At 35.4% G+C, this 27,756-nt stretch overlaps 2 protein-coding genes across 9 annotated transcripts; both read right to left on the bottom strand.

The window, feature by feature from the left end:
• Positions 1-4,474: 4,474 nt before the first annotated feature.
• Positions 4,475-10,074, bottom strand: LOC113727768 (ATP-dependent DNA helicase Q-like 1). Of its 3 annotated transcripts, none has more exons than XM_027252106.2 (10): positions 9,882-10,074; positions 9,410-9,789; positions 8,568-8,834; positions 7,694-7,857; positions 7,293-7,389; positions 7,148-7,191; positions 6,640-6,754; positions 6,211-6,564; positions 5,665-5,889; positions 4,475-5,532 (listed from the first exon to the last, which is right to left on the bottom strand). In XM_027252106.2, exons 1-10 carry the CDS (start codon positions 9,994-9,996, stop codon positions 5,422-5,424), a joined length of 1,872 nt encoding a protein of 623 aa, XP_027107907.1. In that variant the 5' UTR covers positions 9,997-10,074; the 3' UTR covers positions 4,475-5,421. The 3 variants fall into 3 exon arrangements, with proteins under 3 accessions (XP_027107907.1, XP_027107908.1, XP_027107909.1); XM_027252107.2 differs by having other exon boundaries at positions 4,476-5,532; positions 8,568-8,819; XM_027252108.2 differs by lacking the exon at positions 4,475-5,532 and having other exon boundaries at positions 5,688-5,908.
• A 4,283-nt stretch (positions 10,075-14,357) lies between these two features.
• Positions 14,358-26,568, bottom strand: LOC113727767 (uncharacterized). Of its 6 annotated transcripts, none has more exons than XM_027252104.2 (13): positions 25,935-26,567; positions 24,936-25,147; positions 23,290-23,471; positions 22,638-22,806; positions 20,712-21,393; positions 20,504-20,588; positions 18,880-18,967; positions 17,425-17,609; positions 16,018-16,150; positions 15,539-15,675; positions 15,314-15,388; positions 14,890-15,009; positions 14,358-14,732 (listed from the first exon to the last, which is right to left on the bottom strand). In XM_027252104.2, exons 4-13 carry the CDS (start codon positions 22,780-22,782, stop codon positions 14,688-14,690), a joined length of 1,695 nt encoding a protein of 564 aa, XP_027107905.2. In that variant the 5' UTR covers positions 22,783-22,806; positions 23,290-23,471; positions 24,936-25,147; positions 25,935-26,567; the 3' UTR covers positions 14,358-14,687. The 6 variants fall into 6 exon arrangements, 5 of the variants coding, with proteins under 5 accessions (XP_027107905.2, XP_071932443.1, XP_027107906.2 ...); XM_072076342.1 differs by lacking the exon at positions 24,936-25,147 and adding an exon at positions 24,048-24,186; XR_011839629.1 differs by lacking the exon at positions 24,936-25,147 and having other exon boundaries at positions 14,890-15,037; positions 25,935-26,568.
• Between the last annotated feature and the right edge of the window lie 1,188 nt (positions 26,569-27,756).

Raw genomic sequence — 27,756 nt, 5'->3', positions numbered from 1 at the left:
ATATTGTCTCCCAAGAAAGTTAGTATAAGAGTTTTTAAATGTATTTTTGTGTTTTGTAATTTGTATATATTTAGTATTTAATAATAATATATTTGGATATATAATATCAAAATATATATTATATATATCAATTTATATATAGGTAATTTAAGGGCCGAACTTATATCGGGTTTGAACCTAATAAGTTCCAAGTTCGACTCATATTTAATTCGAACCTAATGTTTAGATTCAAACTCAGACCGACTCACTAAAAAGTCGAGCTCATCGGGCTTTTTTTCAAGCTGAACGAGCCGAGCTCGGGCTAGTCCAGTCCCATTAACAGTCCTATCATGCATCTAATGATGATAGTGTATATACTGGTACTTTAGAAATGGAGATGATGGAAAATTCCTTTTTTTTTTGTTTAACCCTATGATGGGAAGTGCTCAGTGTGGTTCACCACTTAACCCTGTTTAGTAATTTTCCAATGTGTTTAAAGTTGCCTAACGCCTACTTAACCTTGCCACACTTTTTCTCTCTTTTTTTTTTTTTTTTTTTGTGTGATAAGTTAACACTAGTGCATTGGAATATTAATGCTCATTAGTTCGGAATATACATAAAGAAGCAGTTCGAGGTTTTTAGTATACGGGGATAATATCCAAAATCTCTGTTCAGGTTTTTGACCATTTCAATCATCTCCACTAAGATTTGAAAATTAGACTAACTTTGATATTACAAAAAGACTATATTAGTTTTCATAAAATCTTCAACTCCAATCAAAGAGCTTTACAAATAAAAATAAAAATGAGAAAAATCTGCTAAGCAATATATATATATATATATATATATATATATATATATATATATATATATATATATATATAAGCACTTTAACTCACCTCATCTAGTGATCTCCATCTAACCAACCAGCCTATTAAATCTAAAATCTCCACAATTGAATTTGATTCACAATTATCCAACCATCAAATCCCATCAGTATTTCTCCCTTATATAGGGATACTTTTCTTCCTATAAATATTAACTATTTAATTTCTTTAATAGATGAGATGGGGCCAATATGGGGTATTCACTAGATTTGTTATACTTGCATCATTAGTTGTTACCTAGTTATATTTTTTAGTAAGGGAGATTTCTGTAATCATCGAAACCTCAAGGAAGGTGGCTCAAATTGTCAGAAAAACCTTTTTCTAGGGGAGGTTTTTTTTTAAAAAAAAAAAAAAAAATTCTGCATAGTGAGATAGATAGAGACTTGCCAGGAAATAAATAGGTAATTATATGTAAGATATGATCTGCACAGACAAACCATAGTTGATATATTTTGACCACGCACGTCCTATCTCATTTTCATGGAACCAAGACAAATTGCATGTTACATCACTCAGGGGTCCTCTCATAGGCTACAAGGAATCAGACCTTTAAAGGCGGTTCAGGCACAAATTTTCCAACGTTTTTAGCTGCAGGAGGATCACGAATCATGAGTGCGTCATTTTCCGGTCCCGACGACACAAATCCAACGGGCTCTGATTAGGTCTTCCCAACATAATTCCTTGAGCTTCTTCAATTGCTTGTTCTTATTATATCACTAAGGGAGTCATTTATGCTAATTTAACTATGGCATAGTATTAGAGGTAAACATATAATTTTGTTAGAGCATGCATTTCTTATAACGAAAAAAAAATTTCTCATGAATTTTGGGGATGAAAATAGTGTTTTTTTTTTCCTTGCACTTCAATTAAATAGGTATCTATCATACTGATTACCTGTAGTAAATGAGCAAGACAATTTTTCCATCTTCAGAAGAGGGATGCATTATTTATTCTCTGGTGAATTGGCTTTGTTTGGATTTGGTTATTTTTCAAAACTAGTTTTTCAAATATAAAATTATAGTAATATACAAAAAAAATAACTTCAAAAACATCAATTTATACAAAAATAACTGACAAATACATAAAAAAAAAAATTCTACTACATCTTCTTCCACCACACAATACCAATCCCACCACCACCCATCATCACCATTCCCTCCTTTCTCTCTCCTCTTTCTTCCCCTCCTTCCTTCTCCCCCTTCTTCCTTCCTCTCTGGTTGTGATCGATCATGGAGGGAGAGGGGGGAGGGTGCCTGAAGAAGGGGAATGGAGGAAGAGGGAGAAAAAAGAACGAGGAGGGAGAGGGAGAAAGAATGAGGGGAAGAAAGAGGGAGAGAAACGAGAGAAGAGGAAAGAAGAGGAAGGGAATGGCAGATGTCGGTGACGATATGGAATGGTGTAAATTTTTAAAAAATATTCAAAGAAATTTTAAATTCCAAAAATTCCTTAAAAGACATCCCAAAAAAATCCCCCAAAAATATCCCTGAAAACACCCTAATACATCTACACATCTCTAGTAAAAGTTTTACAAACACAATAATGATTTAGATAAATTTTTGAAAAACACCCAAAATATAGTTAGGACTATGTCATTTTCTCAAACTTGTCAAATTCGTATCTGGTGTCTAATATATGGTTGCTCCGAAGTCGCTCTCAATCATAATATTTTTGTTATCCCTTTCTCTTTAGATGCAGTCGCTCTCTATCACTATTGTTCCCTGTTCTTTTTTTTTTTTTGGGCCCCCCGGCGGGGAAGGGGGGAGGGGGGTTTTGAAAAAGTTGTTCCCTGTACCATTGAATAAAAACAAATTAGTGAAAGGACGCATATATTAATTTCTGTATCTATGGGGTATAGACAATTGGGGAGTAGGTCCAAGATTTCCTTTGGCGTGTGACGGTTTAGTCTAGTCCACGGACTGCCGTCGCAGTCCTTTCTTGAACTAAATCGTGAATTTTGACTTGGCATGTTCTAAATCGAAAGTGAATGATGTACTAATACATCATAAATATATTTTTTAATTATTTTTTTTATATTTGTAATTATTTTTATGTCTTAAAAAATGTTATAATAATTATTGTAAATAATATTTAATTCAAGTTTATTTGGAGATTTAGACGTTCAAATGGACAGGGAAAAAAAAAATACTAATCCAATATGCTGTTAACGAGTGCTTATGTTTTCTTGGTGAGTAGCAAAAGTTTTTCACAGTTTCATTAATTTTTTAAGCTGTTAGGCTTCTAATGCATGAAAGCTTAAAGCCTCACATTTGGTCTTTTATTGTGTTCAAATTATATCGATATTATTTGGGACTCACTTGATAATTTTGAAGGCCTACCCTTGAGTTCGAATTCTAAAATTAAACAACATATTATATGCAAGTCTTACATAGATAGTTGTAAGACTATTGATAGGGGACTCGCTTGGTTAGTTATCCTGTTTATATTGTTTTTGGCGATAAGTTTTAACGAATAACAAATAACTGAATTTATTAAATAATTGAATCAGAGGTGAGTTGAATTGGATAGTAAGGTGGAAGGAATATAAGTAAGTAGGTCCTGAATTCAAGATCTTCACTTATAAATTTAAAAAAAAAGGAATTTGTTACATATGTCCGTACATTTCAAAATGCAACAAATACCGTGTTTGGTAAATACATTTTAAAAAAATTGACTGAGAGTTTGGTATAAAACAATTTAGGCAAGACCCATAAAGAAATATACTTAAAAGGACATCGTTACAATTTTGTAAAAATTTTTTGGGGGCAAAGTTTTTAATGTCTTCAAGGATAAAGATTAATAATCAAATTGAAACTTTTATAATCTAATGAATATGACTAAGGATGCCAATGAGGCGCATGAAATGGAGCGGGTGTATAATTGAAGAAATTTCTTGGACTATTGTTGATTTGTTTCTAACACCCCCCTCAAGACAAAGCTATCCAATTCCAACCTGTTTTGCCCCTAACCCTTTTTTATTTCGATCGGTTCCCTTCCTCCGCACTGAATGTAACTTGATTTGTTATATTTTATTTTCATCTTGACAGCTTTTTAATCTTATTTAACATTGTTTACAATTGAATTATTATAGTCAACATTTATGATAAGTTGATTTTTTTCTCCACGGGAGAAATCGGGGCAGGGGACGGGGGGAATTATTTGACAACGGGGCGGGAGTGGAGAAGGATCCCCGCCCTATTGCCACCCCTAAATATGACCTGAAATTTCGGTAGTAGTAGATCTTTTCCATTTTGCTGGAGGCTGCATAAAATCGTGGCTTCTAAAAATAATACTCCACTAATTAAGAACAGAAAAAACAAAGGCGGAGCAGGCTCCAAAGTCAAAGCTGTAGGCCACACTGACACTGTAAGAACTTATCTGAAGAAGAGCTTTCCATACTCGGCGTCGACTGCGATTATTGAGAGCCGGCCAGAGACGAGTGGGTTCAATGAATCTTTCTTCTTTTTTTTTTTCCCCTTCACCTTTGGTCGGCAACGACAAATGGGACTTCTTTGGAGTGATTTGATGAATACCCTATACGTCGTAATAACAAAAAGTAAAAGAATTTTTTCAAGAAACTGTTGTATAAGTTACAACACAAGATCGTAGCAAAGATTACATATTTTATGGGTGCGCAAATTCATAATTTTTTGTTGTGGTCCTGAATCATTATTAGGGCACAAATCATTAGTTAATTTCAACCAACGATTATCACAGATGGGGGCATTAGACAATAGTAGTATAACAGTGAGCAGGTCAATGAACGTGTGCATGTGGCCTCGTGTATTGGATGGATGGATGGATGGATGGATCTAAAGTCAGGCGTCCATCAAGATTCTGAAATGGCGTGTCATTTCTTCAGAAGAAGAATATAAATGCGATGGGATGCAAGCAGCGATTATTGACCATAGTCCAGCTCTTCATGCACTTCTGTCTCCTTGAAATTAACATTACAGGAGGCCTTCCTCTCTCTTCAGAAGGAAAAGGATCAGAGGAAAAACTCTCTCTCCATCTCTCTCTTTCCAAATCATAATATGACATTAAGAAAATATCATTCAATACCTACCTCTCCACCAAATACCAAGTTACAATTCTCTCGAGCAGACTTTGACTTAATAGTTGAGGTTGAAGCTCCAAAATTAAAAGTTTTGAATTCTAGTCTCCTAACTTCCTCCCCACTTCTTGAATCCCACCCCCCCTCCTGCTCTACACCAAAAAAGAAAAAGAGGAGGTTACAATTGTAAAGTTTCCGGACTGCTAGTAACATTCCACATTCCAGCTCTATTCTTTGTCACATTGATAGCATTTTGGAATACAGGTTTACAACTTTAAACGAATTGGGCAAAAGGCGTTGAAACCAAGTATTTACCTTGAAAACAAGCGTGAGAACATCTGTCCAGTGCCCCGGATATGTGTTGAACAATAATAATGTAATTATTGACTTGGGCACATGTCAATCCATTTCGTTTCTGCTTGCTTGTTCTTTGGACGAGTAGATAGATGTAAGCACCCAAAGATGATTTCCCTATCATAGCTTTCACTCACGATTAGAATTACTCTATGAGGAAGCCCTCAAGCAGTTGTCACAGGGACTAGAACCATTTTTACAGCCGTTTGGGTCAAAGGACTCTCCAAAATGAGCTAATAAGTATTGTCTACGACATTCAGTCTGCAAAAGATCAGACAATGGATTTTAAAAAATTGAACTAGCACTTTGTCTAAGAGTGTGTGTTTCTGCAGCAGAAAGGCTGAAACTTTCTTAGCAGCAGGTCTGAGGGATATAGTAATTTAAATTACTTACCTTAAGTTCACAATAGTGTTGCATTTTCCGAGCTTGATCCATAGCCAATTTGAAGCTCTCAATTTTGCGCCCTTGCCCATTTCTTAACATACAGACCACACGACTGAAATCCTTCTTCTGGTATAGAGCAATGCATGTAGCAGGAAAGTTATCTCTGCCTGCTCTTCCAGATTCTTGATAATAGCTTTCAATTGATTTTGACATTGTATTGTGAACAACGAACCTCTGGACATACAAAAAGCATCTGTATGAGAAGTAAGCAAACGTAAAAAATTAACACTGGATAAACTTTGCAAACAAAACATGTCTTCATCAAATAATTTATGACAAATATTTTGACCAACAACATATCAGACAAAAGCTTTGCACGGATAAATAAAATTTTTATCACAGATTTATCATGTCAGGTGTTAACCAATTGAATTAACTGTTTCATGACGGATTTACTTATTCCACAGTAACCATTGATGAAATAAAAACAACCATTGAATTTGCTAGCACATAATGAAAAGCCAAAGAAGATAAAGAACAGTATGCAGGACTCACAACATCTGGCTTGTCTATTCCCATCCCAAAAGCTATCGTGGCACATACAACATGGACTTCTCCAGCATGCCATTTCTTTTGAACTGCTATCCTCTGACGAGCTGCCAATCCAGCATGGTAATACTCTGTTTTGACGTTACATTTTTCATTAAGATATTTTGAGACCTCTGCACATTCACTTTTTGAAAGACAGTACACAATGCCACATAAATTCTTGAAACGGTCCAACAGTAATCTTCCAAGCTGCTTGAGTGGTTCTTTGCTCTTCTCAAGTACTTCATACTTTAAGTTGGGCCTGTCAAAGCTCATCTCCAGAATGAGTGCACGAGGAATTGCAAGGGCATTTAAGATGTCCTACAGAGAAAAATGAGCCTAAGACAAACAGCAAACAAGACAAACAACAATGTTGGGATGAAGTCACAAATTTACCTCACGAACTTTTTCGGTTGCTGTGGCTGTTAATGCCATTAAAGGAACACTGGGGAAGTTCCTCTTGAGGCATCCCAAAACTCTATAATCTGGACGAAAGTCGTGTCCCCATTGGCTGAAATGTGGAGTAAACCAGATTACTAGATGGTCATTTCACCTCATCAGAACAAGCCAGATATTGTCCCAAATTTCACTTATATTTTCATGCTCTCAAGTTTTCACGCAATTTCCTTCTTCTATGTTCCCTAAAACGATAGTAAATATCTCCTGAAATAGTATACTAAATTCAATTGGTTCATTGGATACAACTTTTAAGGGATGCAACATAAGAATTTCCAGCCATTTGGTTTGATTTAAGAAATACATCTATCCCATTCGGTAATACACTGCAATTGATAATTAGAAACGTCAGACATGAGTTTCATTTCTTTATTGGTTTCCAATTTTGGCATTCATGATTAAGACACTTCCTCTACTCTGATTTTCTGAAGAATTCCCACACACAGACCTTACACAATGTGCTTCATCAACAACAAATCCAGCCAATTGCCCCTGCCAAATTACAAAAGTATCTTAAATCAGAATAACTGATCCAAAAGCACATGACATTAAATCACAGATCTGACAAGCTAAACAATGGACTTAGAGCTTACCTTCCTGTACAGACATTTTAGGATGTCTTGAAATGGTAAATTTCCTGCAATTCTTTCAGGAGTTACATAAAGTAGCTTACATGATGGTCTAACTCTCCTGGAAACATTAAAATGAATGATAACTGTCATACTCAAACACAAAGAACCATTACGTAGACAATCGCTGCACAAGTTGTCAATTAGCTATTGAAGCAATTAATAGAGAAAAATCAACACTCGAAAATTTTTTATGAAGAAAGGGTCTGTTAAGATAATGGAAATTTTGGATGCAAGTTCCTAAAGAAAAGAAACAAATGATGTTTGACTTCTTGAAATTGTGAGTCTTATTCACTATAGATGAAAAAAATCAAAGGAAAAAGAAACACATACATTATAGCAAGGGGAAAGAAAGTGATCCTTGCCTTAATTCTTCAAATACTGCTGCAGATTGTGAAGGAGTCTGTTGAGAATTTAGAAAAGTAGATGGTATGGCAAACTTGAGGTTCAGGGTGAAAATTTGGTCCTGAATGAGGGAAAGCAGTGGGGATATAACAATTGTAACCCCTGGTTGTAAAATGGCTGGAAGCTGCAGTGCAATAACATTATAAGAACAGCGACTGTTGACACAGCAATGTTTAATACCTAAATGAAAAAAGACCATTCTTCCTTTACACATTCACACATATAATTTAGTTATGTACCATATTCATTCAACTCTCACATTAAGTTGGAACAAATCGATGTTTGACTGCAAGCCTAAAGAGCAACCTTAATTAACTACCCCAGTGTCAGAGGAAAGTCAATTAGAGAAGGCAGTCTTTGTAGCCAATAAATCAACTACAAGAAACCCTCTTTCAGCTGCCAATTCAAATATACAACAGAACAAAAATAGAAAAATATAACTTGGAGAAAAAGGACACAAAATTATTCTTCCAACTTAAGGCAAGACATATCCTCATGCTTCATATACATACCAAAACCAAATAAACAAGAAGATAGTTCGACTGCTTGACCTTTTTTGCAGTAAAGAAGAATAAAAACACTAATGCCTATGGCAGTTTTCTGTGCCTGCAGAGATCACTTGCTTAACGATTGTAGGGAACTAAAATAATAAATTTCTTGACCAAATAAAGCAAATTAGAGTGCTGTAAGTTCAATGCAGAATTCGGAAAAAACTTAAACTGGCCAACAAGTTACAAATCATAAATTTGAGACAACCATTTCTATAAAAACTTTTGTCTGTTAATTCGGGTAAAATTGCAAGATGAAAGCCCATTAAGAAAGCAAGAACCTGACCTGGTAACAAAGGCTTTTACCACCTCCTGTTGGCATGAGGATAAAGCAGTCATTCTGTTCCCGAAATGCTTTACAAGCCTTATACTGTAAAGGCCGAAAGCTACGGTTTCCAAATACAACTACGTTAGCCAATTCAATGTCATCCAGATGCAGCAACTCCTCATATGTCAAGGTCCTGGGTTCGTTATTTGTCTTGTCTGAAAATCTCCCTGAGGATGAAACTGAACTAGGTGTAACACTGCTTATGCACTCCTTCAAGGAAAATGTCTGTCAGCACATTTAAAATCCGGAAGGCTTGTTAATACAACTCAAAGGCACAGAGTAGATGAGCTTTATTTACTTAAAATACTACACAGAAGCACATTCAAATGATTCTCTTTTTCTGTTACCTGAATTAAAAAAATTGGTAAAAAAAAAATATTCAAGTTTGCTTCATATAAATTAGAACTGAAAATCTCCTAGTATATATATTTTTTGGTTTCAATCGTGCAAATTCCAAAACCTTAATCTCAAAAATCCCACTTTAACTCACTTGAAATGTGGAAAAGGGACCTCCACACAATGCCCGTTATTTTCCAAATTCCTAGTGGACTACAACAAAAGATAATTAACATAATTCCAGAGCGTAAAATTATAACTTGTCCATTGACTCAGCATAAACTACTGCAAAAGGTGCGTATCACTCACTCCAATAAAACTTCTCTCAAAACTGCCTTAATAAACCTCCACCTTCTGCCCCTGCCTCACCCGCGCCCCCAACAAGCTATGGTATCAAATATAATTACCAACTTTACACAATTAAATTGGAAAAAGGTAAACTGACTCAAAAAAGCATCTAATACCTGAGACATCGAAGTTCTTTTACTCGAACGTCTATCAAGGCCCTGACTCTGAATTGTAATGCTGTTACCACCATTTTTTCTAGGAATTACAAAATCATCATCGTCGTCATCTTTCTCACTATCACCTGAAGAAGAATCTAGAATAACCTGAACAGAATTTTCAGAGATAACACCCCCATTATCCTTTCTTTCCTCATTTCTTTCGACCCGAATTTTAATATCCTTGTCCAGCATTTCGGCCAAAGCTCCACAAGCCTCAGACTCCATTGCTTTAAAATCATCATTTTCCCAGTCCTCCGTGTCTCGCATGGATTCCGCCAATGCCGCCAAAAAATCATCGCCGCAATACTCCACACGGATGAAATCTCTGCCCTCCTCGCCTTCAAAAATTAACAAAGTTAGAATGAAACAATACTCTATAACAGTATGAAAATCAAATGATTGGACAATGCAAAGGAAGAATTGGGGTTACCGTAGAGTTCAATGAGGCGATCTAAGCATTTCTTAGCGGAGTATTCATCGAATCCGAATTCGACAGCTAAGCTGATTAATTTCACTTTTTCGAGCTCAAGATCGTGATCGTCCATTAAACTAGGTTTCCGGGGCTTCACAGTCGCCGGCGGTGGCCTGGGGCTTGAGTTTCCCGCGCTTTTCACAAACCTGCGTTGATTTATGAAATTTTAATATGAGAAATTTCAAGCTTCATGGTTTTACATGAACCTTTGGCCAGCATGAACGACGTCGTCTAGCAACAGTTCTGGCGCTCTTGGGCTTGATCATAGTATGGACTTCTACCCTGCCTACGATCCACATAAAGCCCAAAACTATCCCGCAGCCGCTTGGGCTAATCCAGCTGTTCAATGTTAAGGACAATTTCTCTTTCATTCTTTATTTGTCTTTTAATCTTGGACAAAGTATTCAAAATAAATCCAACCCCTAATTTCTAGAGCCTTAACTTTGAATCCGTAAGCCGAGGCCTAATCAGTAGAGCTATTAACGAGCCGAGTCGATCTCGAGCACATGATAATCGAGCTAGCTCGAGTTCGCTCGATTAGTAATTCGAGCTTCATAAGTTGTTCGAGATGGACTTGGTGTATTCGGTAGAAAATTCGAGCTCGAGTTTGAACTCGAGTTTTCTATCGAGTCAAGCTTATCAAGCTCAAAACTCGAGCTCGAACTTGAGTGAAAACCACAAGCCGAGCTTATTGAGCTTGAAACGGGAGAATGAATTAGGTTAGAATATCAAATCCACAATGAAATGATGCTAATACCCCTACTATTCGAGCCTGTCGAGTTTTAAACGAGTCGAGCATAGCTCGGCTCGTCTATTAAATGAGTATCCAGTTGAACTCGAGCTCGACTCGTTTCTCTCAATAAACGAGCTAAGTCGAGCTCTTATCGAGCCGAGTCGAGCTTGGCTCGCGAGCTACCCTATTCGATTAACAACTCTACTAATCAGCTACTGTACTTAAAATGGAAATTTGAATAATTCTCAATAAGTTTGAATTTGTTGTTGCTTTTGAGTTCATAGCGAGATTTCAAATCTTACAAGGGAAAAAGGAGAAAAAGAAGAATTTGAAAGTCGAATTCGAGACCTCACAATTACCAAGTTAATATCCCTGTCAATATATTGCATCCTAATGTTTTTCACAAATTTTAAGCCAAGCATTTACTATATGGATTTGTGATACAAGTTTACATTTTGGGACTAATTGTGATTCTTTTGGTTTTGTAAGTGAAATTTGAGGTCTAGTAAATTTGTTCCAAAACTAATTAACAAGGCAGATGAGAAACATTCTCCTCTTTGTTGGATCAAAATTTTATAAACAAATAAACAGATTTTTTTTTCTTTTTTACTCACTTCCATTATAGAACACAGCCTAAAACGATTTCAAGTAACAAGTTTTGGGCAATGCATTATTTTTTTTTAACAGTAGCTAAAGTTGATCTATATAATCAAACATATGTTCGATGCATTCCCCCCCCCCCCCCCCATTGTTGAGATCTACATCAAACGTCACCACTAGTAAACCCAATAAAGTCAAATTGAAAACCCATTTTGTTAGCATTTTAATTAGATCGTTACACCTATAATCTAAGTATTAGCTCCAACAAACCTAAGAGGAAATGAGGAAGGAAGTACATCTAACTTCACTAAATGGGGTGGGGGTACAGGCAACTATACCAACAACCAAAAAGAAAATAACACACTTGTATACCTTTATCCCGGAAGAGAGGCAGGAACAGTTGCAGATCCCGAAAATTCATGATCAAGATTTGGCTAAAAAAAATGTAAGATTCAAATTTTATCTTATACCTCATTTTTCACATTATGTGTAGGGTTTACAAAATTTTATTTTACAGTTATACATTGTCACGTATATTTTACACAAAATCGCCTTGAATGGTTTTCCGGTAACCGTTCGGCCCTTGTCACCTTTATTCCTAGTTTTAATCAATGAAGAGTTGATACCCATAGTTCTTTACTGCACAAAAAATCTGAATGGTTCTCAAACTATTATAGTTCTTTATATTGGTTGATTTTTAACCCTCCAATTATTAAATGCATATTTTTGCCCCTCAAACTTCTAAAAGGGTATGTTCTCCGTCCTTTTGACTAAAGATGATTTAAAAACCTACTATGAGGTGTGTATTAATAATATCACTTGGCACTCCTAAAACTTAAAAATATCACTAACCACCCCTAAAATCGTATATTTCATAACAATCTCACTCTTATATCATTAAAATATTCTTGTAATAATCACTTTTCTCCCAGTTTTACTCTTTTATGTTGTCTTATATTAAATTTTCTACCAATTTGATTATAACACAAGATTTATGTTTTGCCTAAAAATTTTCTCTTCCATAATGTTTTGCCCAAAAATTGTTAAATTAGTGAAGATAATTTTTTCAATTCGTATGCTATGATAGTGATCAATGGTCACATCTCACTGACGTAGGAGTTAAATGATATTTTTGAAACTTCAAAGATGCCAAGTGATATTAACATATACCTCATGGGAGGTTTCTAAATATATCTCTAGTTTAAAGGGTGGAGAACATACCCTTTTATAAGCTCGAGAAGCAAAAATATATACTTAATAGTTGAAAGGCTAAAAATCGATCAATTTAATAGTTTGAGGGTTGTGTAGATTTTTTGTCCTTCTCTATTTCACTTGATGTTTCGTGAGTTACCAACAGTCTATCAAGAACTCACATGAACACATTGATTATCGATGTAAATTATTTATCCCCCTTTACACTTGGAACTTTCTCGGGACAAAAAGAGTTAACAAATTTATATAAACTCGAAAGAAATACTGTGTCAAGTAAGTCATTCTTAGATATGAACACACTTTTCTTGCAATCAAAAGTGCTTGAAGGCATATTTGCTTCATGTAGATTTGGAAGTTGAAACACAGATTGGGTAAAATAAGCGGCATGACACGCTAAATCGAGTAAAGTCTCTAGACTAGCAGTCCAATATGCTATAGTATGAGAATAGTAGGTGTAGAATTCCAACCTAACAGGAAGAAAGTGGAACATGCTTAAACTACTTTTGATTATTGTGTCATTTGACTGCAAACTTTCTAACAATTGATATACCCAAACAGAAAAGAACCTGAAAATTGTTTTGGATTTTTTTTTTCGACAACTTCCCATTTGCAACATTTTCTAGCTCTTCATTCCTAGGTTTTATGAAATTAATCAAAACTTAGAAAGATAAACGAACATAAATTGATTACGATTAATATTAGTGGAATCATACATTACAGAGCTTATGTATCATGTCATAATGGAGATATTAATATGCCATGCTGCTTGAACTTTTACATTTCAACAATTCGGAAAAACGTAATACATACAAATCATGAAAAGTGCCAAAACAAAAAGGAAAACAAAGGAGAAGCAACGGAAATAGCTTCAATATGAATCTACCCCTTGCCAAGATCGCTTTCTGGCAATTGAATCCCTCATTCGGGGTAGATTTTGATCTCATATTCAATGAGCAAACCACATTCTTCTACGTAATTCTCAAGGAAACAGAGAAAATAAAGCCAACATATTTTGCGAGATCTCATGTTCTGCAAAGCATAGAATATTGGACGATGAAAGAAGATATCAATAGGAGGAAAAAGCACACGCAAATAAATATGGACCTTGCATGCAGCATGGAAAGTGATATTGTACCCCAACCGTACAAACCCTTTTTCATGGTCATCTAACTCAATATTTCACGTCTAGCTCTATACCTAATATCCATGAACTATTTTCCTGCAGGTACGCTTGATCCAACGGAAACCTTTCTTGATAGAATTCTTCACCTTGCCTTCGTATGCGTAATATTTGTAGGTAGCAATTCTCTTTCTTCTGTTCAATTGGCGATAATCGATCCACGAACGAGACGACGACGTTGGTGGTGGTGGGGGTGGTGCTGGGGTGCTGGTTGGCTCCGTAACCTGATATCTTCCAGCTTGGTTTGCAAAATGGTTATTTGATCGGATTACACATACATTGTTTGCACCATATGCTTTACCATTGATGATTTCTAGAGTTTGCCCTGCCGTCCTCCGGTGACTAGCCTCGAACTCGGTCATTCTCTCTCTCTCTCTCTCTCTTCCTCTTCCTCTGTCTCTCTCTTCTCCGGATGGTTTGTTGAGAGGAGATGGAGGAGAAGAGAGAGTTCAGGCTATAGATAGATATATACAGAGATGCCAAGGAACGGTTGTAATGAAAAGTTAGATTTCTTTGACTCCTTTAGAATTCTTTGACTCCCCAAGAAGACGTTAATGAGACTAGAATTCGAATGTACCGTAGGTGGAAATTATAAAAGGGGGTAACGACCAAGATTTCTAATTGCCAGCGTATACATAAAGGTACAATCAAGAAAATACACCAACATATAGAATTTGCTAAGAGATCTTTGTTTATCTAAGACACAAGATTAGGGAAGGGAGTTATCGTTTAAGCCCCCATAGATTTACTCATTTAATTGAACCTCTTGGGGTCTACAAAATAAAAAATTAGTCCATTTGAGGACTAAAAGCGTTCATTTGCAGGCATTGTTTACCCTGCTAAACAAGTTTCATATGCACATTCATAAACATTATAGCAAAGATCTTTCCCTATTTGTCAAAACAGAAAATATCTGCCACAGCTAAAAGAGAATTCGGCCGAAATATAGGTTAGGCGTCCCTAGCATTATGTTCCTCAGGTGAATTGTTAAGATTTCAGGGCACCCTCATCTGCCTCAGGAACATTCTCTTTTCTGCTCTTAGCTCCTTTTCTTGATTCTTCCAACTTTGTCCTTGTGCGAAACCTGAAAAGTTTTGGAGGTAAACATCTATTTAAGGAAATTGAGAAAACTTAACTTATAGCTAACCAGCACAATAAGGGGTATGCCCCTTCCCTTGTGCAAACCTTTCTTCAGTATTGATGATCTAGCACAGCACGGCGAGGGACAATATTGTGCTTACAATGTAAGATTTCCACTCAATTTTGCTGTGTTCATTAGCAACAGCTGCAGGCTGTACATGGTCACGAACGTGCCGGAAAATGTGGAGGAGAACTGCAGCATCAAGAGCAGCATACTCTAACTGCACAAGCATTCAACATGACATTAATCTGAAAATCAGAGCCGCAAAAGTTAATGAGTATGAAACATTGAATCTAAATCAGTGATCTATCCGCAACAACTGTGGTTTAACTGCTGAGAACCTAGGCCCAAGTTGATACTTCAAAGATTAATAGATGCACTTCGTTCCCTCAATCTGCTAGCGTGGTACCAGTATTTAGAACAGGTCCACGCCTCCATTGACATTTGAGATTTATGATCTTACTTGTGAGTAAAAGTTGAGTCCACATAAATCGATTAAAAAAGAATGTTAAAAGATCACACACCTGATAAATGCTTAAAGGTCTCTTCTCCCAGTTGCTATTTCGTCTCGTTTTGTTTAAGCCTCGTCCCAGTACTTTCTGTATCCATTAACATTATTCATGTCCATCAGAAAGTTCAGTAATTGATGCCAATATATGTTGAAATGTTATAAGCAAAAGAAACTTGAAGGAATGCCATAAGAGATACTATATTGAGCATGCTTTGAAGATGCCAAATTTAGGAATCACCTCTGCTAGACCAGAGAGACCACCACGGTGTTCCTTGAACACATTCTGAATATCAAGCAGCATCTCATAGTGCTCAAAGCACTGCAAATCTTGATAAGAGTAAGCAAGCTGCTTGATGTCACACTGAAAATTGTAGCCTACAAGTTTTGTATGTCAAAACCACCAGTATTATTTTGACGTATAAATCTAACTACCAAAATATGACAGAAATTGCTTGCTACTTTAGAAAAGAAAGAAATTGCAGTGCTTTTAGATAAAATCGGACACAATGGTTCGGTACAACAGACTATACAGATAAGCCGATACTAATCCAACAGTTTCATGGTAATAAATACGAGTCAGATCATAAAATGGGAATGTAGTACAAGAAAACTCAGGAATATTAACTGGTTTAATCCTGACTAAAGAAGAAGCAAATATCTGTACAAGTATAACGGAATAATTATGTTGTAAAGCTCTGTGGAGTGTTTTGTACTTACCAAGTTTCAGAATCCTGGAAGAATGCAATATTCGGCTTAGACATTGATTTAAACTATCAGGATCACTGTCATATAACTTTATCAGGTCAAGTATATAGACTTTGGTTTCCGAAGCAATTTGCATGATAGAGACCTGAAAATTCACAAAACAAGCAGAAATTGCAAAAAAAAAAAAAAAGAAGAAAAAGCAATATGTACGATAAGAGCATGTCTAGCACTGTTAGATTTTGAAACATACTACCAATCAAACACCACAAAATTGTTCTGCTACATAACAGAATTTGCTTCTTGCAGAAGATCCACCCTCAACCCCCACCCAAACACCTACAGGTACACAAAGGAATTACTTTTTTTTTGGTTTTTTTTTTGTTGGGGAGGGGGAGAGGATAGATGAGGAGTCAAGGATCATGTGAAATTGGAGACTCTGGGAGAGAAAGGACCGTACCATATTTTAATGCCAAGAAAATTGCCCGTTCTACAATTAGACAGGGTAACAAATTTTTTATGCAGTACATCTCTATGGCAAACAAACCACAGATGAACATGAAATGCATATAGACGGTTTAACAATGATCCAATTTAGTGATGTCAACCTTAGGAACAATAGTTCTCTCAGAGCTAGAGGGTAGCAGGTTAAGAACTGAGGTTAACATAAGGCCACCATGACGCAGAGAAGCATTTTTCCTCTCCTGGCCTATGATAGAAGCTTGTGCAAGGCTGAATAGTGAATAAGGATATTCCCTGACTAGTCATAAGACCATTTTTTTTTCCCCAGTTCGACTAAACAGGCAAAGTTTTTGTTCTCATACCATCTTGAGCACATGCTAACGAATCCTTTTTCTCTACTAGTCATAAGACCCTTTTTTTTTCAAATCGACTTACAATTTCATTCTTTCGGTTTTCCTCATCCACTAATTGTACGAGTAGAAGTTATGTTAGTACTCCAAATTGGTCCTCTATTTATTTGTTTTGCCAATGAGCAACAAATTTTAGATCACTTTCTCTTATAAAATAAAATAAATTCTGTGAAACACCAAGCATTTTCTTTATAACTTGGAAAAGATTTTTGAACCCTCCAAGCAGAAGAAAACAATAGAGAGAACTAATGCTTTCTAAGACATCCATCAATAAACAGGCAAACATTAAGAACATATTGTTGCTCATATGCAGCAGCAGGATTTGAGAAAAATCTCTTTATTCTAGCATAAAAATGTAAGGGTTTTGGTAAGAAAATACCCGTGCATCCTTCTGGCGGATGCATTTTAAGAAGTTAAGCCAATTTAGTTAAGGTACATTTGTCATCAGCATCAAAACATCTCCAGCTAAATCATGTGCTAAACAATTATCAGTCTTCCTGACAAAGCATAATTCTTAAAAGCACCAAAACAGACAATTCCATAGCATTACCTTATTTGGTGCACTGCCCTTTTCATAATTGGGCTTCCATTCAGAATCAAGGCCAACAACTTTAAATTCCTCAAGGTGGAATGTAGCATCACGCAAACCATCTACTTCATCAACCCACACTACATCCTCGATGCACAAGTCGTCAAGATGCAGGTAGCAACTCTTTCTGAGATTTGCTTCAGTCTCTGCAAAACAATAATGAAGCAAATAGATTTAAGTACTACTTATTCTAATGTTAATTAAACAAATGAAATGGTCTACAAACAAATAATAATTTCTCGTTGGTATCTGAAGTGGATGATGTACCCTTATAACAAGAAGACTACTGAAGAATTATACAAAAGCAAAAGAAAATTTGTAGGAATCGTGATCTGAAAATTTCAAAATTAGGTGCTTTCATCTCATGCTCTCTGTAAAGCAGAAAAAGCGGCTCTGCCTCAATAAAAATTGAGACCAAATGCCGGCGGAGTTTCAGAGCAGATATCTTCTTACAAATGAAACTTGCAAATCATGACATAAAGCGCTCCTGTTAAAACTTGGGCAATGGGAGAGGGACTAGAAGAAAGGACCTTCTATATCTATTCTGATAAGGTTCTGTTATCCATTATATTTCTCTCTCTATCTATCACCCACCCCCACCCCCCCCCCCCAAAAAAAAAACCACAAAACCCCCACCCCAAAGAGAAACAAGCACATGCACGCATTCAAAGTACTACCAAATTTTTCTTTCAAACCTTAAAACTTCATAACCAACCATTTCCTTGTTTGTAAAAGGACAGGATGTTTGAGTGGCTGCTAACTTAAGTATTTTATGGAATTTGATAGGAAAATAGATGCAGTGAATACAATAAATATCTGATACTGGGGATATAACTTTAAAAGGCATTTACTAACTCTTTTATGAGTTTTTGTTATTCTTTGCTTATCTGGTACAAAATCTCCACTCCACCTAATATCAATGCACAAGCTGTTCAAAGCTGTGCATGGATGATGGCAGATGTAAAACCACAGAAAACAACTGATGAGAGGCGAAGGAAAAGACGCTATATTCAGATCATTGCATCATCGTCAACTCAAATGAAGATTCAACAGATAAGGATTTCGAATTCACAAATGTAAACAATGTGAAAAGAAAAGTTAGCCAGCCCGGAACCATTAAGCTAACTTTTATGCTGTATTGCTGTGGCTTAGCATTGCCAAAACAATTCAATGCACTTGCATTTTACAAATTAATAGCAGTCATAATAAGCAGATGCAACATACTTCATTTCAAATCAAATCTGCATGACATCTTCTTAAGTAATAAAATTGCCTTATAAGTAAACCAAGCAAGAACCAGTTAGAAACATAAGAATGGAGTGAATAAATTGTTGCAGGTAACACTTAACCAATTTGCTTCTCATGCATATTAAGAAAGCTGTAAGAATCAAGTACAGAAATGGAGATCCAGCTTACTTTTGACATTCTCGAAACCTTCAAGTGAGTATTTCGTGCAGAGTTCCTCAACTTTCTCTACGTAGCCTGCTTCCATTGCCAAATATACCTTAAAATGTAAAAATTATTAAAATATTATAAACTACATAGGTCTCAAGAGAAGTAAAAATAAAAAATCATGCACAATAATTTGCAGACCACAACTTCTGTATCTATGGAGTTTACCAAAGAACTGTATGGAGTTACTAACATTTCCACTATGTGAAATTTTAATGGCAAATATTTCTTTTACAAGCAAAAATGTGGAACTTTATATATGCATGATGCTGAAGTAAGAATTATTGTCAACGATTGTGAATAGGTAGGTAGTGACTCATTATTCAATAAAAGAAAATATAACAACTAATTTCTCAGCCTCTGCTTAATGGTGTACATTTATCAGATTATACATTCAAACCATCTGGAAGAAAAATAACGAAATTTAGTCCTTGCTGTGGGCCCAGTGGCTTAGTGCAAGAGAGAAGTGACTAGCCAGTCTATAAGCTCCTCAATTTGGAGGATTCTAAGAAAAGCTCTAGCTGTCTTCGACTCACTCTCAGTCTGTCTCTCTCTCTCTCTGTGTTGTGCATGTGTGTCTCTCTCTCTCACACACACAAATGACATACACATGAGTGGTGCACATTAATACCAGTGGGTGAATTGGAAGAGATGGACTTTTTTTTGGGTTTTTAGGAGGGGGGGGGGGGACAAAGAACAGATGGAATGGGCAAATGCAGCCTCAGAGATGAGAAGATCAAACAAGGAAAAGAAAGAAAATTATTAACAACACCAAGCAAAAAATGTCCCTAGATTCTAAATAAGTCTCTCCCTCAGCGGAGTATTAATCGACCCACAGTACCACGAATTCCACAACACCAGAACTTCTCCAAGGCTCTTCCTGCAACTGTCATGTGGTTAAGCCAAATTGAAGGAGCAATTACTGTCCGCTACAATAATCACCTTAAGATTTTTTAACAAGTTCATTCCACTACAAGGACCTTTACATTTTGGAACCTGAACCACAGTGAAAGGATGATACAATGGTAAACTGACGTGCTCAATCCTAAAGCAAAATCCTAACCAATAAGCCAGAATAAACTTGAAAACAGATTCTTCTCTATCATCCTTTCAGACACATCACCTCTATATTCATTAAGCAAAGCATGACTAAATGTTTACGATAGCTTCTATGAAACATCTCCAAAACATTTCTTAATTTGAGCATAAGAATATTTGTCAGGGAAGATGAACATATATTTCCCTTGATATGTTTTATTATGGCACTAGTTGTAGAACACCATAATAATCCTACAGGATTGAGGAAGTCCAAGATGAGGAAAGTAGAAATATATCCACGTAGTACCCAGGCCACAATGGATCTCAACAAACTTACACAATTACTCTACCAAACTTTGGTGGTAATCCAATTTCAGACAACTATTTTTGAAGAGAAGGAAGTCATTGGTCAACTACAGTAAGTTGGTTTCAGCAAACTATTGTGCACTAACAACTTAGAATTAGGGAAAAGCCTTTCCTTTGTTTTTCTTGATAATAAGGACAAAATTATCCACGGAGTTAATCTAATTCTATTGTGTACACCACCTACCACATACTCCAAATATTGTCTATTGCCTTTCGCCTTTGCCTCTGCATTGTCCCAGCAGCCATGTTCTGCTAGCTTCTTTAGCAAGCTGCAATTTGAACTCATACTTATCAATATGACGAGTACAATAAGTAAATTTTTACAATAATTATGACCATAGGAAGATTGAAACATGCAGGATGCCAGCAAGAAATGAGTAAAATAAACTTGCCTTTCTTTATATTGTTGACACACTTCTGGAAATTCCTGGCAAAGATTGTTTTCCTTTATAACATCATAAGCAGGCTTTAGTTGTTTTTGCTTAACATATTCCTGTACAAGCACTTGCAGCATTGGTTTTCCCATAAATGTAGCCCACCTTTCTGCTGCTCTAAATTTATTACATTGAATCATCTGTAGTAGGAAAGGCTCTCCAGACCATTGAATGGAGAAGCGTTCTAATAAAGAAATTGCTGTCATAAATGACTCAGATTCTATCAGCTTGGATACATACTGCTCGATAAGTACTTTTGCTGTGTCTGGACTAACGTCACCTTTTGCATCCAGATCTTGCATGCCTATCTCTATATCTGTCAAACTTACATCAAATACTTCAAGGATCTTTACTAAAACCTTTTCATCATGAACCAGACTGTATTGAACTCTAAGCAGGAATAATTTGGCAGCTAGCAGTTTTGCTTCTAGTTTGTCTTCTTGAGTGGTTCCCGATTTCAAAAAGTGATGAAGAGCAGATATTATCAAGTGACTGAATCCGTTGCGATATGTATCAAATAGGGGCAAAATGTACAGACACTGAGCGACAAAAATGGCTGGTCCAGGTTTGGGACCATTGTGTAGGACCTGAAGGACTTGATCTTTAAGTCTACGGAACTTGGCAGATGCTTTTAGTTCACCTATAAATGCAATATTTATGTAATAGAAATACAGGGAAATAAAAGTAACTGCAGTAAACATTGCAAAATAGCAATGGCAGTACTGAAGAAAAGGAAAGCTGTCAAAACCTAAGCAGAAAGTACTGCTGCTTCTTAAGCTTCAAATCTAAAATGCTTTTACTATAATTCACAATAAAATCCAGTAATTATGATGCTTCTGTAAACTAGTTCAGCAAACCTTAAAGATTTCAATTTATTGGCCACAAAAGAAGCAACTGTAAGTTTACATTGATACAAAATATCAATTGATATCAGAGTAAAACAACCAAGTTATTGTCACTATTGCTTGCAATGAACATAACAATGTTTTAAAGTTTAGACAGTGGCTAAATCTATACCATCATATGCTCACCAAACACTATAATGAGCAGCATAGGAAGTGGATAGCCTTTCTGCCAAACTTCAAAGAAATCCATATCTAACTGACTACAACAGCAATGAAGAAATTCCGACTAGTCTGATATCGTGCTTTAGCCCCACAATTTGTCATACGCACTGGCGAGTGCTACTACAAATCTCATCTCATATATTTTTCTCATGCTACACTCAACTCTTTTTAGATGATGCTTTCATTTTCTCCAACAACTTACTTTTGTTTCTTTCTTACTCCATTTCTAAACCTTACCCTGTCTTCTTCCGAGCGTAAGATATAACAGTGTAATTAGTAAATTCTTGAAAGCTTCTTCAAAAGGCACAGTTTAGGTGGTTAAAGAATATATTCTGAAGGGCTAACATAGTCCATGATAAAAGGTTGTTATCTCCTCCAGTTTTTCTGGCAAACTTCATGATTTGGGTAAAAATTTTCTCACAATCCAAGCATGATTCACATCTATTTTCCACCATCATGAATATGGCAAATTATAAAAGCATTGTTCCTTCAAAAAAGACTTTCTTCAATTATTACAACTATGCAGCCAATTAACCCATAGAAGATAAAGTAGTTGGCCACCACATGTATTTGTAGGGTGGGAGGTCAAGGGTTCAAACCTTGCCGCCTCCCATCACGTTGCCACTAATGTGGCTTCTCTTAGATCCATATGGATGCGTGGTGACGATTGACAAAAAAAGAAAGCAAAATGAAATCCTGATAATGATCATCAATTCAATAGAAGAATTAAACAATCAGCAAGGTTCAGCAACAACAGATTCCATAAAAGAGGTAGATTAAAATATCTTCAAATTCAGAAAAGGATGGAGAATTTTACCGCATGTGTATGATTCTTTTAGAAGGTACAGAAACATCAATGGTGAGACATGTGATAAATCGGAAAAGGCATGTGCAGATATCGACCATGCTTTTTGAGTTTCATCTCGATTCTGCAGATCTTCAACCCTTTCATCCATCGTCATGTTTAAGTAAACAAGATGAAGGTCCTGGATGATAACAAATTTCTGAGATGCTAATATAAGTTGCAAAAATAAAAGAAAGTTCTAATGAAATTTCAGAGAAAATAATGCAATCTAAATTCACGACCTAGTCATAGAAGACGAGAAAAATAGTTCTTTAGCATTTGATTTTGTTGTCTATATATATATATATATACATATATATCAAATTGTATTTGACATACCAAATTTAATTACATGACAACTACCTCAAGGATGCGAAACACGTGTATTAAGTTGGAAAGCAAATTTATGAGTTTTAGTGCATAACACACACTTAACACAGGAGGTGACCAAAAAATTTTCTATCGAAGAAAGTTAGTCTTTTTTTTATTCTTTTTTCAGCAGGTGCCTTTAATCTAATTATTCACCTTAACTTAATAATATAGGATTCTATTGAGAGTTCTGAATAGGACCAATAAGCACTACTAAGAATTCAGACACGCTGACATTTTGCTCACAGTGAATCACCTGGAAAAAAATCTAATGTTACACCATTCCAGATAAGGAAACATCATTTGCTCCAATACAAATTTCGTTCCAGCAATCAATGTAATACTAAACACTTCTTCTCCAAGCTACCAAGACAGGCAGAGATTTGTTTCCGCTCTTATCTTCTACAATATGAAGGACCTCCAGCACAAGTCTATAACCTGAAAGAGCAGATGATTGTTTATAGAAAGGGCATTGACAAGGGAAACAATCAAACTAAGAAATACTAGCCTCAATTGGAGGTAAGTAGGTAACCATAACGTATTAGGAAGAGAGAAACCAAGAATACAAACAAGAGTACACAGTGGGAGGTAATTAATAAAATTACCACAAAAAATTGCAACAAACAGTAATTCATCTCACCCTCTTAAAAGCAAGGACAACATTCCTGGGACCATCTAAAACATAATACTATTGATGAATTTAAGAGATTTTCAATTCGACAGACGGATTTTTTATAGTCTTCCTGCTAAACAAACAAAGTATTTACTTGATTCAGATTCTGCCCATATACACTATGCACGTCACATACTGCAGAAGGTAACAAATTTGATTTCAGAATTACTATTCTTTCAAGTAGAAAATTTACAAAAATCAACACAATTTTGTAATTTGGTAGCATAAAAAGACTCTAGATGTTACAACATTGTATTCTGAAAATGTCCATAGCAATGCTGATTGACCAAATTCATAGAAATACCACATGTTAATTGTTGTGGTATGCTGCTAAGACTTGCCAATTAAGTTTTCTGATTGAGATTGCAGCCAGGTCAGCAACCAGAGAAGTTCTAAATGCCCATACTGAATCTTCTTCTTCACCTTCCAGATTAACTGGGGAAGAACTGGGCAATGAACCTTATATGTATTCTCCTTCACCTAGAAGTCAAACTTGGGTTATATGAGACTAGTGACTATCACAAGCTTGGCTTAAACAATACAAATGCCTGTATCAGCAATTAGTCTAGTATGAAACTTATGACTTGTCCTAAGGCACATGTTTATACTGGTGTAGAGAACCTCCGGTGCAAGCAAGTTCAAACAGCTTAATGAAAAGCAAAATAAGCGGAGATTAAAAACTCAGGAAATGCTCTAATGCTTAGTCTGACCAAGGTTGACAACCATTAGCCAATCTCTGCCCCCAAATTCCAATAACCATACCTATCAAAGATGTGATGAGAAAACAGCTGCTTCCCAAAGCCGTTAAAAAATTTGAAGGAAAAAAAAAAAAGAAAAGAAAAAACAAAAGAGCCAGCAACCAAATAAATGTCAGTAAGAACTGAGCGTGAAGTGAATGACCGTGGGATATAATAGCAGCAAAAATGTACAGGAAAACATAGAATGGTATTGACAACAATACTTGCAACAGGACAAGAAGACTAACATCTTGGCAAGAAACTCAGATACTGCAGGATGTAACAAGTGTAAGATGATCGCACCAAAAACACTGGCAAGAAATCCTAATGTCATAGACAATGATAAAAACATCTCCAGTGGCACATTAGCAACAAGCCCAAATATCAATTCTATCATAGGACCACCACAGCAGCAGATAGAGAATAATATCATTATCATGCTATGGTGAAAAATAGTACTCTGTAAGCTACAAGATTGACATTTGCCTTCACCTTTTGCACCGTGCCAATTATGTTTATTTCACTCTAACTCCGCCACAAATATCAAAACAAGGAAAGATAAGGCTAAACAACATTCTCTCGTCTCTTTGCGCTAAAATATATGTTTACTCGTTCTTCATGTAAATGCCATATCAAAGCAGCGCAGCTATCTTAAATGGCAGAAGTTACAAAGCCACTCTTCAGATTCCTCTTGAATGCAGTCACTACAAGAATCCAACTTTTAGATTTTGCTTGATAGAGGAAAAGCATTGCATAATTTGAGGCAAATGAAATTGACATCATGGAATTGCAAAATGAGCTCCCTTTATAGGTTCTTTTGATTAAGGAAAGAAAACAGATTGATCTGCATAGTTACTAAAACTTGCTCCTAACAAACATTTTCCATCAAAACGCTGCAATTTTGCGTAATACAAGATGTAAGAAAAATTTCCAGAGAGTTAATCCACAACTTCTTCGCAAGCCAAAAATAACTAAATAAAAAAATGGCCATAATTGATCACCAAAAAAAAAGTTTGCTGTTACTGAAACTATTGATTGATCAATTACAAGAATCCTAGAAAGTTCCATGAGGGAAAAAGTGAGGCTTAGCTGAATTTACTTATGCTAGTAATATCTCGAAAGACAACCATCCAAAAACATGCAAAATATGTCTACAGTACTTCTGTAGCATTCGATAAACAGGTAAAGGAACATAATATGCATAAACAGCAGCATTACTAACATGGAGAAAAGCTTTCCAACCCTTTGACGAGTCATCATCATCACAAAGAAACTTATTACTTTGCAATAAAAACTAAACAGCCCAATGGAACAGTTAAAGAACTACATCAAAAACGAAAAATTTAACAAAACAGATGACTAAAAACTAACAAAAACATCACACAACTCCTAACTAACAGGCATACGAGATTATCAACATTTTGATGATATTAATAAACAACTATAACGATGTCAAACAAACAGCAAACCTTAAACAAAAGAAAAACTCACCAGTTGAAGAAGTACTTCACAATGCTTCTCCCCTTTCTCCTTCCTCTGCAGCAACAATGTGTCGTATGTGTATATATAATATGTATATATCTGTATATGTTTCAGAATATATTTTTCATGTCGGTTCTATCAATCAATGCTAGTAGTAAAATAATCCCAGTATGAATAAACAAATAAATATGATGTGATAGTTTAGAAAATTCTCAACATTAAAAAATACAACTTTTTAAAACCTTTTTCTTTAACCGCTGTTTTTTTTTTCCCCCTTTGGAGCTGTCCTGTGTTTTCGAAGATAAACCGATATTTTTACTATTGCGTGAGTTTGTTAGTAATTTCAAGTAATTAAAAATGGCTTAAAAAATGGAGAGAAAAATGGAGTTTTTGGTTGTTGCAGTAGAAAAATCTGCAAAAACCCTAATACTGGTAAAGAGAAGAAGGCAAAGGTAAGGTGTTTGTATACTCAAAATAGCAAAAATTGTTGCAGTGTCCAGCTTCCATCTGTGTTTTTTCCTCATGTGATTTTTTTTGGAATTTTCTCTGCTTTTTATTTTAGTCTCTTTCTCTCTCCCTCTCAAGTCAAGAGTTCTGGTTCTCTGGGGATTTCTTGAAGCGGTCAATAATGCTAGTTTGCGCTGGGCACGCAAGTCTACTGCTTTTGGGCACTAAGATTTAGACCTTTTTTTTTTTTTTTTGATAAAAAAGTATTTTTGGGTGCTGAAAGTATTTTTGTAGCATTTGGTGAATATCAATTTATAAATTAGGAGTAGAGGTTTGGTGTTAAAAGAACTTCTAGCAAAAGTCCAAATTTAATGCTTTGAAAATAGTTTTTATGTTTTAAAAAAATAAAATATTTCATTTAATCGTTTTATCCTATATTATGAACTAAATAAAGAGATAAATATATTTTTAAAAATTTAAATTACATATTATTCAATACAATAAGTACTTATTGAACTACATTTACAAATAATATACATTAAAGCATTCAAACAATTAATAAGTACTTTTATTCAAAGTTAGTAATCCCAATAGTCATTCGTTATTTTTTTTGTCGACTTGTTTTCTATCCAAAAGTGAGCAGGAACGGAGGGGAAAAAATGCCAGTATTAATGAAAATTTTTTTTAAATTTTCTAAAAAATCTTTATGTGTTTTTTAAATTATGAATAAAATGTAACTAATACATGATAATTTTCTTTCCTTTCCTTTCGTTTGTAATTTTTTTAATATATAAGATGAATGGATTCGCGTTTTCTCTACTGTTTCCTTCAATCCAAACGTTGCCTAACGGTTTGGATTTGTGTCCTTGGAGGAAATAATTGAATTTTATTGAGGGTTCTTTTGACTTTTGCTTTGAGTTTGTCTGCGTTCGATGTCGTTTGGGCTAGCTTTTGGTGACGTGGGACAGATGGAAGTCAACCGATTAAGCATTTGTGTAAAGGGGAAGGGGCCGGAAACTGAACTGCATAATTAATTCCTTATAAAATTGTATAAATAATTGATACTAATTTATAATTTATTTAAATAAATAGCCAAAATATCACAGCTTTTATCGTGAAGTTTGTATAAACAGTTCATAATAAATTATAATTTATTTAAATAAATATTTCACCTTTCAAGATGTTTGACCAGCTTCACTCACTCGCGCGATGGTGCTTAGATGGGCTATAATTACAAAGTGCAACAAAATCCCATATTCTTTCATTGAAGCTTACCAAAAATATTTGTAGTTTTCTTGGTGTAAATGATTTTCCAATTGACTTGGGTCTTTTTTTGTTTTGTAATTTCACTAGAGTATAATTTCATGAGAGAAATTTTGCTTAA

Source organism: Coffea arabica, chromosome 2c (assembly GCF_036785885.1).
Source record: "Coffea arabica cultivar ET-39 chromosome 2c, Coffea Arabica ET-39 HiFi, whole genome shotgun sequence".
In the NCBI taxonomy this organism is placed as follows: domain Eukaryota; kingdom Viridiplantae; phylum Streptophyta; class Magnoliopsida; order Gentianales; family Rubiaceae; genus Coffea; species Coffea arabica.
Note: the sequence above shows the minus strand (reverse complement) of the source record. Positions and strands in the feature narration are given on the sequence as shown.